This window comes from Syngnathus scovelli, chromosome 15 (genome assembly GCF_024217435.2).
Source record: "Syngnathus scovelli strain Florida chromosome 15, RoL_Ssco_1.2, whole genome shotgun sequence".
Taxonomy (NCBI): domain Eukaryota; kingdom Metazoa; phylum Chordata; class Actinopteri; order Syngnathiformes; family Syngnathidae; genus Syngnathus; species Syngnathus scovelli.
In genome coordinates this window covers 5,912,768-5,928,557 of record NC_090861.1, presented here as the reverse complement: position 1 = coordinate 5,928,557, position 15,790 = coordinate 5,912,768, and the positions used below count along the sequence as shown (strand labels likewise).

The window sequence follows — 15,790 nt, the reverse complement described above, 5'->3', positions numbered from 1 at the left end:
CTATTTTCATATCACTTTGACATCAAACAAGAAAGTGTCGCTTTTAATTTCAATACTTCTATTTTCATATCATTTTGACTGTCAAAACGATAGCCGGATGAATATATTGTTGCGGCGCTGGGCGCTGGGGCGGCTCCAAAGGTGGAGGTCCTTGGCCCTCTCTCCAGCCACTGATATTCGTATTTGTGCGGCAGATCTCCATGTTGGCACCCCGGTGGAGACTTTTGACGTGAGAAAGGTTGAATTAACTCCTCTGGAGCAGCGAAAGCTTACGTTCGACTCCCACGCCATGGTGATGGAGCTGGCGAGTAGTGGTGAGGGAACTACTTAACGACTTTGTCATTGTGGAAAATGGAAAGATGTTATTGGAATTGATCAATGCCAGTCTCATTTCTTGTTCTATGGTTGTCATCACACTCCAGGTTTGGAGAAACGCCAGGCCGAGCTGATCGTCTCCGCCCTGGTGACGTTAGCGACGGCCAACATGGACATTGTCTACAAAGACATGGTGACCAAGTCGCATCAGGTGGGGAAAGGGGAACTCGGTTGTTGACAAGGTCTCACAATTACTCTCCTGGTAGCTCTGCGGCTGACAGTTGAGAAAATAAATCTCTCTCGTTGCAGGAAATCGCAATGCAGCAGATCATGGCCCACCTGGACGCGATCAGGAAGGACATGGTGATTCTGGAGAAGAGCGACTTTGCTAACCTGCGCTCTGAGAACATAGTATGACAAAGGAGCAGATGGATTCCACGAGATGTTTGGTGGATTTTGCGTAAAACGCTCTCTTTTTTTCCTTGCAGAAGATGAAGAGAGAACTGGAGCAGCTGCAGAACCGACTAAAGGTGAGATTATGGTTGACATGTTTGTCTGTGAGTGAGTAAACTATCTGATTTCAGGAGGAGAGTGAAAAAGTCCGAGCAGAGACCAAATTGGATATCAACCTGGAGAGAAGCCGCGTTTCTGACATGGTGAGGATCCGAGTGTGCGTGTACTTAACTAAACTGAACTCCCTGTGCCGTATCAGTTCACAGAGCAGGAAAGAAAACTGATGGAGACCAACACAGAGTTCCACCAAAAGGTAAAAGCAAATTAAAACTTCTTTCATCAGCCAATGTGGCAAGCATGTTTGACATGCCTGTTGTATGTTGACGTGTGCTTTAGAGAACCGAGCTAGAACATGACAACATGGAGACCAGCAAGAAGATGGACCTGCGGGTGGCTTCGCTTAAAACGGTCTTGGAGTCACTCAAACTGGAGACCATTCGCTACCTCGCAGGTACCAATTCTCGATGGGACTCTGTCTTATTTGAAAGCCTGTATAAATTATGATGATGATGATAAACCCCTGTTTTGTGTTTCCATAGCAACTGTGTTTTCATGCCTGGCCATCGCTCTGGGGGTTTACCGGCTGTGGAGGTGACGCGTTCTTTGTGCTGGCCGGAGAAAGTGCTTTTAATTCTGATGATTTCTATTTTTATTGTCAAGTAAACATGTACATGTCAAGACGTGAAACACGAGTTAACTCATTTGCTTTATCATAGAAAAGATTATCTTCATAAGTCGTTTTGAAGTAAAACTAAGAACTGATTTTGATCAGTAAATTTTATTTTCTTAAACAAGGCACAGAGTTGCACTTAATTAGTATTTTTTCACCCCATACGACCAAGTGTCAATTTGAGTATGCTTGCATAATGATGAGACAAAACCACTTAAATTCAGATTAACTTTATTTTTAACTTTAAAGCAGAACAATTAAACCAAAGAGCAATCACACAAAAAAAGTTTCTGAACCTTTATTGAAACTACACCCAAAAACGTCACAAAAAAAAAACAGTAAGTTCCCCGCAAGTTTGTTTTGATCAGGTGCTCTTCCATGGATCAATAAGATTGACGCTTACCTTCATCGCGGCCACAAACAACTCAACCCCTGCAACTGCCCGTCATCAAATCATCCAAATGAGGAGTTATAGGAACAAGGTGACACCAGTTCCATTCAAATCACTGGTACGCCAGAGATTCCAAAAATACTTTAATGTATAAATTAAACCATTTACACATTGAGCCCGAAAAGGAAACATTTCAAAGCAACAGTGTGACGTACTCGGCACAAATACCAAAATGTATTCAAGTTAATCGCCGACCAACCAAAAACTTTTTCCTTCAAAACAAAGAAAAAGCGCAGCCCATAAGCTACTCACAGTCTTTTCTCTTCTGATTGCACGTCAGTTAAAAGAGGCTCCTCTTTTTCCTCTGTCTTCACATCGCGCTCTCCTTCGTCCTCCTCGGAATCAGCTTCCTGCTTGATCGAGGCGGCGACGGCGCATGACTGAGGAACCTCGTCTTCCTCAGCCTTTATAAAGCTGCCGAGCGGGTGTTCGCTCAGCACCTTGTTGGGCGACGGCGTCATGTCCATGTACGAAGATGTCTGAGGGGGAAGACAGAGGCGGTAAGACAACGCCAAACTCATTTTTTTGGGGTGACGTCATCCCTGATACTCACATTTTTATAATCCTCGAAGCAGGAAGGATGGAAGTTCTGTGTTGAGAGAAACGTTGGCAGAAAGTGATGAGTCAGCAGGTAGTTAAAAGATGATCAAAAAATGAAACATCCACTCCAAAAAGTCACACACCTTATCATCAACCCTGATGGCGTTTTTGAGGAACCAGTCCTCCTCTTCCTCCACCCAGTATGTTTCAAAAGGCTCCTGGCAGATCTCGCACAACTAGTTTGGTCAAGATGTTTACAGATGTTTTTACCACAGCAGTGACAAATTTGCATACAAATTGGGGTAATGTAAGAAGGGGGAACCCACCTCTGCGACTTGGTCTTTGGCCGCCTTGACGCTCTGGAACTCCTTCTCTTTGGCCGCCGCCTGGTTCTTCTGAACCTCCTCCTCGTTCTCCTTCTCAAAGAACAGGCTCTTGGCCCGTTCCTCCAAGTCGGCGATCTCCTCAAACTCGACCCAGTCCTGGCAAAAAAGAAGAGAACATGACACAATGAGCACGTCGCGCTTTCCCATTGAAAGCTGAAGGAAAAAAAAAATGCATCTGATTTCTTACCCTGAGGCCATAATACCAGCGGCGGTGCGTGATCTTTTTGCCAGCCACCTTGCCGGCATGGTTCTGCCTGAAGTGCCAGTCCAGGTGGTCGGCGTACAGGTCGGTCTGCGCAACGGTGAACCTCATGCTGCACAGGCAGCACTGGTTTCCCGAGTACAGCTTGGTCACCACGCTCTCATAACGTCTGACAATGAAAAGCGTCAGTGAGTTAACCTACTGAAAGACTGCTAGATATTGTACCAAAAAAAAAAAAAAAAAAAAAAAAAAGCTGTAGCTAAGGAGTTCTCAGGAACACATAAGAACTTGTCGAAGAACAATTGTCACAAAACTCACTGTTTCATGTCGTCGAGCTTGAAGCCGGTGAGGTCGGGGAAATCATCCTCGACCTCCTCCTCTTCTTCCTCCTCTACATGAGGTGCCTCTGGTGCTGCTGAAGATAACTCTGCTGTGCGGGAACAAAAGACAAACTCAATATTAACAAAATGACAGACCTTCCTGGTATAGCAGTGGTCAAAATGTGACAAAGATCCACTAACCGGTGGTGGAGGCCGTCGGGTCGGGCTGTGACCCTTTGATGATGCCGGTGGAGATGAGTTTAGAAAGCAAGTCGTTGACGTCGACTTGACCAAAGTGGTTCTCTGCAGGGGGCAATTGGGGAGCTGCTGGGGGAACAAAGACATGTCAGATGCACTGTGTATTTGACTTCTTCGCATCTCAATACAACACATGTGGAAAAACAGGGTGATCTCACCTGGCTGTGCAAAAGGCGCTGCGTTCTGAGGCAAGAAAGGCTGGTTCATGTTCAACACGTTCACCTGAGAGAACCAACAAGCAAGGATCGTCAATTTCTTTTGCAGTTCAAATTGTCCCACCGAAATCAGACTGAGTCGCACTCACCGGCTGCTGCATGTTACCCGAAGCAACAGCGGGGTTGAAGAATGGGGCGGAGCCCGGCTGGCTGAACGGAGGCCCAGGCAGCATGTTGAAGTTAGCCGCGGGCTGCGTGGGGAAACCCATCGGTGCAGGGTGGAATTGAGGGTTGATGGGCTCCGGGAACGCTTGCGGGGCCATTGCAAAGTTTTGCGCGGGCTGGAGGTTGTTGTCGTACATGGGAGGGGGCATGGGACGCATGGGGATGTTGATTTGAGGTGCAAACCTGGGGGGAACCTGCTGGCCCTCAAAGAGAGGCATGTCAAAGCGGGGTCCCGGCTGGCCGGGTCCCTCAAAACACATTGGACCAGCAGAACCTTCCAGATGCATTCCGGGGTTTTCAAAGGGGATTGGTCGCTGCTGCTGCGACTGGAAGGCCATTGGTACAGGACCGGGCCCCAGGTTGTTGTCAAAGCACTGGACTGGATTCTCAAAGTTTCCAGGTCCTGGTCCGTCAAACCTTGTGGGGCCCAAAGGACCGTCAAAGCGGCCCATATTGTCCGTGTTCATCAATGATCCCTGTGGTACGTGTGGGCCATTAAACCTCTCTGGCATGTTGTGATGATGGGGCATGCCTTGGTGAGGACCCTCAAAGTGGGACGGCTCATTGTACCAGCCTGGTGGGGGGGCTCTTGATGGGCCCATGTGTCCGGGAGCATCAAACCGGGGAGGTGGGGGGCCTCCTTCATGGGGAGGGGTGTGTCCAGGGGAATTACTCAACTGATGAATATTAGACAACAGTGCACCAAGCACAGGACCCTGGAGGATCGATTGAGGGGCGAGGGGAACTTCAGAAGGGAGCGGCCCGTCATCAGAGTGTTCGCTGTTTGGACTCTCAAAGCGCGGAGCGGGGCTCATGTCGGCCATGTCCTTCTGATGAAGCGGCGACAGGCGTTCACGCTCAAACATGGGGAGTGGAGTTTCCAGAGCAGATGGGCTCGGACAGTTCCTGGGAACCAGAGCGCCGGGGTGGGGGGGTCCGTCCAGATGCCGAGGGTCGGGGTGCCTAGACTCTGCTGACGGGACATACCGCCGCGGAGCGTCGTAGCCGCTCTTGTGCTCCTCGCATTGACGCTCAGTCAAGGGCGAGTTCCACTCTCTTTCACCTGGAAATTAACAAAATGAATTAGAGATGAGTTACATTAACTCATCAACTGTGCTTCTTTGCCTTCCATTTTGACTATTCCAACTGGAATGATGGAACTTCAGTCCAGCACAATGTGATCAAAGTATGGTGTACACTCACTGGACTCTCTGGGGTCAGCCCTCCTCCTGAATCGAAGGCCTGGCAGAGATTTAAGGGCGGGGAACTCTTTGCCGTGGTTGTACTCCTCTATCATTGGGGTCAACGGAGGTCGGGATTCTTCGCGCTCTAAGCTTCTCCTCTCGTCTGTTAATGGACAAACAACTTTAGAGTGACACGTGCAAAATAATATTCTGGCTGCTGGCCGATTGGTCGTTGCCTCACCCAAATCCCGCGGTGCCCGGCCTGGCCCTTCGCATTCCTCGAGACCGTCCCAGCCTTCCCCGGTGGAGCGATGAGCTACCTGTGTCTTCTTTAGCTTGGACTTGTGCTCAAAGTACGTCAACTGAGCCTGGTCCAAGGACTCGGGAGGCGTGGCCATCAATGTCTTCTTGCCAGAAAAGTTGGCGGCAGGGTCCCAACTTTCTGGATGCTGTTGCTTCTCCTCCTGATACTGGAAGAAGTTCTTGATCTTGTGAGCCATGTTCAGGAAGTCCTCCTGCGTAATTTCACCGCTCTCCAGGCTCTTGCTTGCCTGCAGATATCAAAATTCCAGCCAATGCCGTCAAAATCAGATATTAAAGTTCTCAGAAGTCGAAAGAGTTCATATTTGTTAAGCAGACATACCATTCTGAGCAGGTCTTTCTTAGTTGCGGTGTTGAGGACTTCGGGTATCTGAAGGTTGGCATCCACGCTGAGACGATGTTTCGGGGTACGGGGGGTGGTGGGCCGTGTTGGAGTGCTGTAGGTTTTATGCCTCTGTGGTCCAAGCTTGTCATGAGAGTCTCCTGGCTTAAGACTGGAAGTGCTAAGACATACAGTTTTGTTAGGAAAAAGTACAGTTGGGAGGGGTGTGTCAAATGTCCGGTACTTAACAGAAGAGCTGACCACGATCGAAATGAACACGAAACATTAAAATATATGAACGACTCACTTTTTGTTTTCATCCCAGCCACTCCGCCAGCGTGAAGGAGCATCTTTGGCCTGTTTGCTGCCTCCGTCCTGGTTCCGTGGTGAGTCTCTGGACTTGGACCGCCGGTCGTCCGCAGGAGTCTTTGAGCGTCGGTCGTCCCCCAGGGTCTTGGACCGCCGGTCGTCCGCTGGAGTCTTGGACCGCCGGTCGTCCCCCGGAATCTTGGACCGCCGTTCATCCGCCGAAGTCTTGGAATTGCGATCGTCCGCCGGAGTCTTGGAGGGACGATCGTCCACCGGAGTCTTGGAGCGCCTGCTCTCCGCCTGGTCCTTCTTGGCCACCGGTCGCTCATCCCGCATATTCTTTCCGTGCAGTGGCTCATCGCCCTTGGCCCTCCTGGATTTACCTGCCTTGCGTGATGGGGACAAGGAGGTGCTCCTGGTTCTGCTCTTGGGTGACGACCTCCTGCCTTTCCTCTTTGGCGAGGAGGGAGAGCGGGATCTGGACCTTGAGTGTGTGCGTTTCCTGGCGTGTGTTCGGGCATTGCCACCGATCTTCTCCGCAGACACGCTGCTTTCACGCTTGTTCCCCAGGCCGTTCTGCAGCCTTCCTCTGTAGGCTTTTGGCAGCTCGGGCACCCGTGTCAACTCGTCTCGTTTGTCACCAAATTTTTTCTTCTCCTTCTGCTCGTCCACTTTGTCATCTTCTGCCTTGTCCAGGGGACGTTTCTTCAACCGGGGGTCTTTCTTCGAGTTGTCTGCAGACTTTAGGTTCTCAACCTCAGCATGCTTATTTTTACTCTGGACATTTTTAATCATCTGAGGAGACTTTATGTTGGGCTTCTCCTCCTTTTTGGGAGTCCATACCTTTTGTGAATGGAACGTTTTTTCTGCTGCTTGTTTTTCTGGTGTGAAAACGGGGGTTACTATGGCAGGAGGGACTTCCCTTTTCCCAGCAGGTTGCTCTTTGCTTCTAGAGACAATTGGGGGCCCTGTGCGGTTCAGACGTGGGTCTCTAGTGGGTAACTTTGGGTCACTTGGGGGCTGGGGAGCTATCAGGGGTCGAACCACAGGGGTGGGCTGGCCAACTGGCTTCGGGGATGCCGCGAGAGGGGAGCTTGGTAGTATAGAAAATCCTCCAACCTGCAACACAATCTTTTATTGGAACTAACTCACATTGAACAAAAGCAAACATGTGGCAAAGACCTTTCGCAAACACCTGTCTAACATTACATGTATTCCTTCCTCAGGCCAAAATACTAGGACAGATTACCGCTATAAACACAAAATGATGAACTTTTGCAAATCCAGTTAAGTTTTTGCCTACCAGCTGTGCTTTGGTCTGCTCCAGTTCCAGCTCAATCTTCTTCTGCTGAAGCTCAAGAAGCTGCTTCTGCTTGGCCAATAGCTGCTGTCTGATCCGCTGCTCTTGGGTCAAGCTGGGCTGGATTACCGGCGGAGGTGGTTGGGTGGGGGTAGGCCGTGGAGGGGTCTCCTCAGACTACATTCCGAATAGCGGACAGAAATGACATATTTAGAGATTAAAGAACAAAGTCCTCCAGGTATGACGAAAATGCTAAACTTTTCTAACTACACACCTGTTTTAAAAACTTTGGGTTGACGTGGATGCTGGCATTGACTGTTGGCGGCAGAGGCTTGATTGGCCATGCCGGATCCACGGAGTTGACCCGCACATCAAGCGCGTACAGTTTCTTCAGAGGGAACACTTCATCCCATGTCGATCGTAACTTGAACAAACTCTTTCTGGTGTTCTCATCCACCTACAAACAAAGTGCATTGCTTGGTCCACAGCTACTCAGAAAGTGTTAAGATCAATAACAAAATTGTCCAATGCTTAACCAATCACTACTTTTTTACTGCAGAACACTAATAAGGCACAATATAGCAAGAGACTAAACGTTAAAGCAAGCAACAAGTGTGGCTGCTATAGGTGACTGAGTTTAATGAAATGTAAAAAGGCATCAAGAACAACTGTACCTTTTCAAAGACACATATAAATGAAGTGATTAGGTTTTTAGCAAACACAGCGACGTACTCTCCTCCAACATTCTTCACTATGGAATCCACTAAGTACAAAACTGGAAGCTTCTCGGCTGCTGGGGCCTAGAGCGATAGAAAACTCGACAAGTTTAGAACACAACAGGGGTTAAAAAACATTTCACAACAAATGCAAAATGCTCAACAGAAGCAAAAAGAGCCCCTCAAAAATTGTTTTGACAGGTTAAGTCCAGATGTGGGGGGAAAAAAAGGGAAACGGTGAAGATCCACGTGGCATCATCCTCAAGTTAAAAACATCCTCAACCAGTCCAAGAGGATTCACGTCAGAGTCAATGAGGGAAAATGTCCAGAAAAGGGAGAGGGGGGTTTAAAAATTACGTTGCTTCCTTAAGCAACTGGCTTAAGTTGCCCCCTCCAGAGAGTGTTTTTCCCATGAACCAACCACTCTCTGTACTTTACCCTTGGCGAAAGTCTTGGCACCCAAAACTTGTCACTTGGTTGTGGAGTCAAAAAAAAAAAAAAAAAATCCACGCATGTAACAATAACCCTTAAAAAAAAACATTTAATTTTTTTGGGGAGGCTTTTGAAAACTGCTGCTTTCAAACGAGTCTATTGTGGAATGATCTTTTTTAACAGCGTGCCAGTCAGGCTCAACTTTGTCAGGAACAGGGAACCAGACTTGCACCAATAATTTACACTGGGAAATAAAAAAATGACAAAAAGCACATTTCACATTTTTTATTATTAAACATTTTAGCCAGTCAACTTTCAACAGTTTCAAAATTCACTTCCGGATAGAAGCAGGGGGTAACGTGATCGAAATGTGTTGCGTCATGCGGCAAAATGCAAACAATGAGCACTTAGGCGCACTGCCGAATAAATTTTACTTAACTAGAAGCCCACATTTGTTGCCCAGCTAAGTCTTACTCCATTTGTCACATTAAGACTGAGAGAAGGGAGGAAAAAAAACACTGTGGTCTCAAGGAGCAGGTTTTTATTTCTGGACTGCGAGAACACAGTGAACGTTCAAACAAATACACAACAACTAAAGAGGCAGAAATCCACCATAAAAAACAAACATCTATTGGAATAATACGTATTTACTTTGCTGCATTGGGTAATCACTGTACTGTGCTGAGCTCAAGGTCGAAGCTGATTATCCCAAATAGAGGTCGCATACTAGACTAGATGGACCTCAAGTCTACGCGAGCAACTTGGAATGTGCCAGTACTAAATTAAGCAAAGAATCTATTCATTTTTATATTACCATTAGTATTATGCTTACTAAGCAGACAGATGGACACTGGCTTCTTGCTTGACAATATGCTTAAGCTTGGAAATGCATTGTACAATATAGTAGTAAGACATTTAAATTCAGCTATTATTAATTTTAGGGAAAAATAACTTCTTACTTGACGGGGAGGCCTAATTTATTTTTACAAATTACCGTTTGAATCGGCCCGAATTGCACGCCGAGACAAAATTCTGGTCGTAAATTATATTTATCACAATATAGGAATCGTAATACACGCCCCGCCTCTTAATTTCTGCACACCGACTTCCTGTTTGACGACGTTACATATTGAGGCCTGTTAACGTTAGAAAATGTCGAATAAACTTGGCCTGAATTGCCAAGTGAAACAACAGGACGGCATTAAATGTCACTGTAAGCATTAGTACAAACAATTATCGTCGAAAACTTTTCTTGTATAGAATATTTTTTATGGTGGACTTTGCTTAAGTAGCACGAGGGAGTCATGACTGAGAAACCTTCGATAAACTTCATCAGTAACACACCAAGTATGACTGTAAGTTTACTTTTATAATTAGAACTACATAGAATTAATTGTTTGTATTCTGGCGTTGCTAACAGAAACGTAACCAAACAAAAGCGAAGGTGAGACGACATGTTGTGGATAACTAACGCCCGACGCCATGTTTAAGATAGCAAGCGGCTACCATAAATCGACACAAACAATCAATCAGTTAAATCAAAAAGAAAATTCTTATCATAAAAACCTTGCTTATTTGTGCTTCAATTATCGCGACGATATCCTTGGCGAAGTTGACGTTTTCCTCGGCCAGAATGGTCAGCATGTTGATGTGTGGCTTGCTGTTGAACGTGAGGTCTTCCAGCGAGGACTGATACTCTCGGCAGGCAACTTCCCTCGCCGCGCCGTCGTCCATCTTCGAGCGGGGGATAGCTACACCAACTTCGTCGTGAGCGTATGCATTGAGGAGCAGACAGTTCATTAACTCATGTGGCGAGTCGGATTCCTCGCGTAATCTCACGGTGAATCTAATAGTTTTGACCGTTTTTGAGCGGCGTTACAGGGCCGTCTTGTCCCCGCTGACGCCGACAAGAAAATGGCGTTGGGGACTAAAGGGCTTTATACGTCACCAACACAAAACGCGTCAGCGCGTTGCTATTGGCTCGTTTTATTTAAACGGAAGCAAATGTTTTATTATTATTGGCTCCCTCGGTAACAGACACAAGGAATAGCCAATCACAGTGGCGAGAAGTGGTGCGAGTTTAACGGTTACGCAATGAGTGTCAACGCCACATGGAAGTAAAATATTTACAAAATGATAAACAAAAGGGCACAAGAACAAATGTTGTACCTCATTATCGTATAGCGAAATGTTCCACCTCATTATCGTATAGCGAAATGAGTCGTAATATTTGGCCTTTCTCTGTATTGGTTGTTAACGTTGCTCTAACAAGTACAGTAACTGTAGTTGTTTCCCACGGATGAAACGGCACGCTGCCCCCTATTGACAGAAAGAGCGAAAAACGCCCGTCAGGTGATTGTCACCACTTGCCAACCTCATAAATCATTGAATGGGAATAACAAAACTTTACGTGCATAATTTCAGTTGGCTAAATTTAAGCTAGTGTTGGCTCGTGAGTGAACGAAAAAAGAACGAATACTTTAGGACCTAAAGTGATTCGTTCTTTTTTCAGTTCATATTACTTCCACCAGTAGGTGTCGGTAATGCCCATCGAAGCTGGTGCCACCTCACCGTATAACAAAACGAAGAAGAAAATGACCTAAAAGAACTGGAATGCACATCACTAGTTTAAGCATTTTGGGCTTTTTGTAAAAGTTCATTTGAGGTTTTATTCATGATTATTTTTTAATTGCATGGCTGGCCTCATGTGTATTAGGTCTACAACTGGCCTTGTTGCTGTTCCACGGACACACACGACAAATTAATGATTATAAAATTAAACACTAGGTCCCATTTGAGAAGCTTCACATGACATGACAAAAGTGATTACTTATCAAAATGTTTGCTGATTAACTTCCTGTCATAAAAAACAAAAAAAACCAATAACATTGCTGGGGGATGGTCTTGTCTTTAAAACGACATTGTTCCATGTTACCTGTACAGAGTTCTTCAAAAAAGAAACTGAATTCAAAATACAAAAGTAATGTTGAATGTCACCCAAAGGCAAATTTTGGACGCTCTATTTTAAGAGAAAGCACGTGACACAGGTGAGCCAGTTGGACATTCCAAAGCATGTGGTGCCAAGGAGATCCTCCCAGTGATCCATCCAGGAACTATAATAACTATGTGCCAAAGATGAAATCACGATGATCATTAAAAAGTATATTTGTCTCAAGCGTCCGAGTCCTCGCTGCTCTCCCGGCTGATCTCAATCTGCAACGACGGCAGGTTGTCCAGCCGGCTCTTCTTCATCTTGTGGCTGATACGCTCCTGCTTCTTCTTGATCATGGCGCCCCACACCTTCTGCAGCGTGGAGTCATCCTCTTCCACGCCTTCCTTCTCCGTTTTGCTACCTCGGCGTCTCCTGCTGCGGCGCGAAGACGAGAACATCCCAGATGACCCGCCCCTTGGCTCAGGCTCGCGACTTCCCGTCTTTTCCTCTTTGTCGCCCAGTCGGCTCCATAGGCTGCCTGCACACAAGGATTGGAATAAAAAAAATATAAGAACACGTGCTACAGAAAACATGGATTGAATTCAGTGATGGACTTACTAGTCTTTCTGTCTTTGGATGACTTGGATGAGTGGCCTCTGTCCCCGCTGACAACGCCCAGTCGACGGTGCACGTCACTGACTGCTTCTCTGGCGGGGGGAGGCGTATCTCTCGGAGAGACGGGAGAGTCAGAGCGGCCCCTTTCGGGTGAGTAGCGCCTCTTCCCAAGCCGCTGTCGGACGTCTATAAAAACAGCAAGAGTGTAATAAATGTCCGTTAGCGTGCCGTGGAATGACAGCAAACTCCTGTTTATCGTGAAGGACACACTACATGAAAAAAAAAGTACCTCTTTGGTGTTATCTTGGTCCCAAGCAATTTGGTTTCAGAAAAAACTAATGCTTAGCCGCTACTTGTGGTATCTACAAGCAGTTCTAAACCTTTTTGGAATGTGTGAATTCCGGATTCTTACGGATTTTCGCTATTCGTGGCAGGGCTTGATCCCTAATACACTGAAAAGCAGGAATGAGGCTAACCTGTTTTTCCGCTGTTGACTGCTGGGGGGTGCTGTCTATGCTGAGACAGCCCTTGTCTCTTCTCCTCGAGCAGCTGCCGCACGTCAGTCACCTTGGTGGGTGACGGAGACTTGGCTCTGCTTTGTGATGCGGGCCCTCCTACCCTGTTTCTGCTCAGGACAAGACAATGGAACAGCACGGGCTGACATGAACAACAGTGAGGAGAGATTGAGGTAACTGTGGCAACCTTAAGTAATTTTACTACCATCAAAACAGAAATCTACAATTCACACCTGATGCTCTTCAGCTGCCCTTCCAGCTCATCTGCGTACATGGTCATCTTCTTGCTCTTTTTAGGCGATGGCGTTGAGATCATTTTCAGCTCCAGATCGTAGTCCATCTCGTCCGATTCAGACCACGGGGACGGCGAGCGCTGCAGCCTGCTCCGGGGCCCGGCCAGTTGAGGCCGCGAGGACGGGGCGACCTTGTTTCCTTTCTCTTTGAACTCTACCACTCGGTCATCCGAGTCCATGTCCTCGTCGCCGTAGTCTTCCTCGTCCTCTTCCTCCTCCTCCTTGATGGGCTCCTCGGGCAGGTTGACCAGGTCGGCTGCATTTGTGAAAAGTCGTGGTGTTTTTATACAAATAAGTCCTGACCTAAAGGCTTTTTTTTTTTTTTTTTTTTTACCGGAATGTCGATGTGTGTAAGGTGGAGTGTGTCCCATGCTGTCTCCAATGAGAGGTTTCTTGTTCTTGCCGTCTCGCTGGCCGCGCCGGTTGTGGAACCTTCTCTTCCTGAGGAAAATAAGGCAATTGTGTACTTTTTGCGGGTGGTGACAGGGCTTAGCTGCCACTGTAATTTCAAAGGGAGCGACGAGGGGCGTTGACCCACCAGGAGTTGCTGAGAATTCCCCTCATGCCTCCGTAGTTGGGATTTCCATACTTCATGTAGTACCGACTGCGCCGGGCGGCACCCAGCTCCTTCTTGTCATCTGAAGTAGAATATGAAAAAAGGTCCCATTTTAGTTAGACCACCTACGCTTACTCACATGGTGGTGCAGATGCAGCTGTCGGGGAGGAGACCTTCGGTGGCAAAGCGAAGAAGGATCTTGTTTCCTTTAAAGGGCTTGATGGCAGGACGCAACTCATTCTTCAGCAGTGATTCTCTCTCGGTCCGTGACAAGTCGTTCCCCTGACGTCAAATCAACAGAAATATTCATGGACGCCATTAGTTTAGTGCTCCCCTTTCAAATTTCGATTAATAAAAAACAATATTATTATTATTATGTACCTGACCAGCCTCCAACGCGTGTTCCTCTTCCCCTTCGCTGTCTTTCACACTTTCCTCGTTGCTCTTCTTCACCTCATCATCCACCTCCGCCTCTTCTTCTTCATCGCCGTCATCCGACCCTCGACGACCTGCGATCAAGCCTCTCGTGAAGACATTTAACCTGACCCTGTCAGAGATTCATTTGTTCCTTTACTGACTTTTGCTGGGCTTGTCCGTCTGGGTGTCGCTCTCCGTATTTGTGATGACATCGTGTGGGTCAGGCATGCGGCTGGTGTTGATGAACGCCCTGATGGCTGTGTTGTCATCGAGCCAAACCACATTGCCTGGGGAGACCAATTGGTATTTATTTAAAGGGTTCATATCACAGACAATTGACTTTTTATTGTTTATACAATAAAAACACCTATTCTAAAAGGGAAAAATGTACTGGAGTGGAGTGCAAATGCTCACAGGAAGTGTCGTCAATCCACTCAATGTGCGCAGGGGGATATTCCTTAAAGTACCCAAAGATGTCCTGTGTGCTCATGTCATCAACACCCATGATGTGGACGGCCTCCATACGCACTTTGGGGATGGCTGAAGACATGAGAGCACATACAATAGCCATTAAAACCACAAAAAATATCTTTTTGCAGTCTGCGTCTCCGCTTACCTTTCTTAACGGCATCTTTATCCAGGAAAATGTTCCGCTGAGTGGTGCTCACCTCCCCATGGAAGTGGAAACGCCTCGCTCGCTTCTCTTTCTTCTCAATCGCCTCCTGGTGGGAACACAATCAATGAGTCCTTGAAGGTGTAACAGCAGAGAATTCATGTGGCGGATTCTTTTTTTTTAACCTTGGAATTGACATCAATCCCGGTGATGAATGCTCCAGCTTTGTTCTCATAGCGCCTGCCCGTATCCTGCAAAAAGGGCAAATCACCACTTGTGACAAACTAAATTTTGTGGATGTGAACTGGATTAGAACTATTCAAATCAATGAGGGACAGACATCTGAACCCAAGCAATGCAGTAAAAACAGTCAGGACTAGATGTGCGAGGTGTGGATGAGACTTTCCATACAAACCACTGACCTTGAACAGTACAAATGAAAATTTGCGTAGACACACAAAATCCAAAGATTAGATTCTCAATCACTGACACCGCAGCTAATGTGGACAAATTAATTTGTTTATCCCAAAGGGCAAGCGATGAATGGAAAGCAACGACCATGAAAAAGCCTTTAAAACATGCAAACAATAAAACTGATTGTGAATAAGCCGAATGAATAGACGTCGAACAACATGGAATTATCTAACGGTGTCAGAAAATATTAAGCGCTTATGCTTTTCAACATGCGTCGAATGTTTAAAGTGCACATTGCCGAAGCGAGTTTGGAGGCAACGCCACAGGGTAGCGCGAACAGGCAACAAGTGACAGAAACGCCTGACTTAATTCAGCCAGCCGTAAGTGACTCAAAACCCCGCAGTGAATGGATGAAAATGATGTTCCCAACAGTTTTCCCCGGGCCGGTGTCGAGTTATTGTTACCACCCCCCCGGGTATCCCTTCACAGTTCCCCGGGATGCAGAAGACGCCAGCGCCGTGTCTGGTGAGGCCCAACACGGGACAACCTACCGGCAGCAGAGGCTTCACCGACCGGTTGATGGAGATGTCTTCAGCCTCCTGCTCACTCTGCTCCACCTCCATGGGTTCGGCTTCGCGGGCACCCTTTTCGGACTCAGAGTCCGACTCTGAGTCGGAGCGGTCAGAGCCGCTGTCCGATTTCACCGCCAGACGCGAGCTGCGCGTCGCCGCCATGACACCGCTGCGAAGAAACGGCTAACTACTGTTGTGATTGGCTGTTCTACTTCTTCTATTTGTTGTTTAGTAGCGGTTTGCA

At 47.1% G+C, this 15,790-nt stretch overlaps 3 protein-coding genes across 8 annotated transcripts; 1 reads left to right on the top strand and 2 right to left on the bottom strand.

The window, feature by feature from the left end:
• Positions 1 to 97: 97 nt before the first annotated feature.
• Positions 98 to 1,515, top strand: ccdc90b (coiled-coil domain containing 90B). Its single transcript, XM_049742013.2, has 8 exons — positions 98 to 314; positions 423 to 526; positions 625 to 726; positions 804 to 845; positions 900 to 971; positions 1,028 to 1,081; positions 1,165 to 1,279; positions 1,368 to 1,515. The coding sequence occupies exons 1-8, from the start codon at positions 98 to 100 to the stop codon at positions 1,421 to 1,423; spliced, it is 762 nt and encodes a 253-aa protein (XP_049597970.1). The 3' UTR covers positions 1,424 to 1,515.
• Positions 1,516 to 2,019: 504 nt separating this feature from the next.
• pcf11 (PCF11 cleavage and polyadenylation factor subunit) lies at positions 2,020 to 10,552 on the bottom strand. Of its 6 annotated transcripts, none has more exons than XM_049741980.2 (17): positions 10,186 to 10,552; positions 8,146 to 8,271; positions 7,746 to 7,928; positions 7,475 to 7,648; positions 6,170 to 7,290; positions 5,863 to 6,043; positions 5,461 to 5,770; positions 5,239 to 5,382; positions 3,960 to 5,098; positions 3,814 to 3,877; positions 3,599 to 3,724; positions 3,396 to 3,507; positions 3,063 to 3,246; positions 2,816 to 2,971; positions 2,633 to 2,725; positions 2,503 to 2,538; positions 2,020 to 2,428 (listed from the first exon to the last, which is right to left on the bottom strand). In XM_049741980.2, exons 1-17 carry the CDS (start codon positions 10,417 to 10,419, stop codon positions 2,198 to 2,200), a joined length of 4,614 nt encoding a protein of 1,537 aa, XP_049597937.1. In that variant the 5' UTR covers positions 10,420 to 10,552; the 3' UTR covers positions 2,020 to 2,197. The 6 variants fall into 6 exon arrangements, with proteins under 6 accessions (XP_049597937.1, XP_049597939.1, XP_049597933.1 ...); XM_049741982.2 differs by having other exon boundaries at positions 3,396 to 3,504; positions 3,599 to 3,721; XM_049741976.2 differs by having other exon boundaries at positions 5,239 to 5,770.
• Positions 10,553 to 11,262: 710 nt separating this feature from the next.
• ncbp3 (nuclear cap binding subunit 3) lies at positions 11,263 to 15,747 on the bottom strand. The gene is made up of 13 exons (XM_049741997.2): positions 15,526 to 15,747; positions 14,746 to 14,811; positions 14,564 to 14,669; positions 14,362 to 14,487; positions 14,109 to 14,234; positions 13,912 to 14,039; positions 13,704 to 13,812; positions 13,513 to 13,612; positions 13,309 to 13,415; positions 12,915 to 13,230; positions 12,643 to 12,791; positions 12,170 to 12,352; positions 11,263 to 12,089 (listed from the first exon to the last, which is right to left on the bottom strand). The coding sequence occupies exons 1-13, from the start codon at positions 15,706 to 15,708 to the stop codon at positions 11,791 to 11,793; spliced, it is 1,998 nt and encodes a 665-aa protein (XP_049597954.1). The 5' UTR covers positions 15,709 to 15,747; the 3' UTR covers positions 11,263 to 11,790.
• Between the last annotated feature and the right edge of the window lie 43 nt (positions 15,748 to 15,790).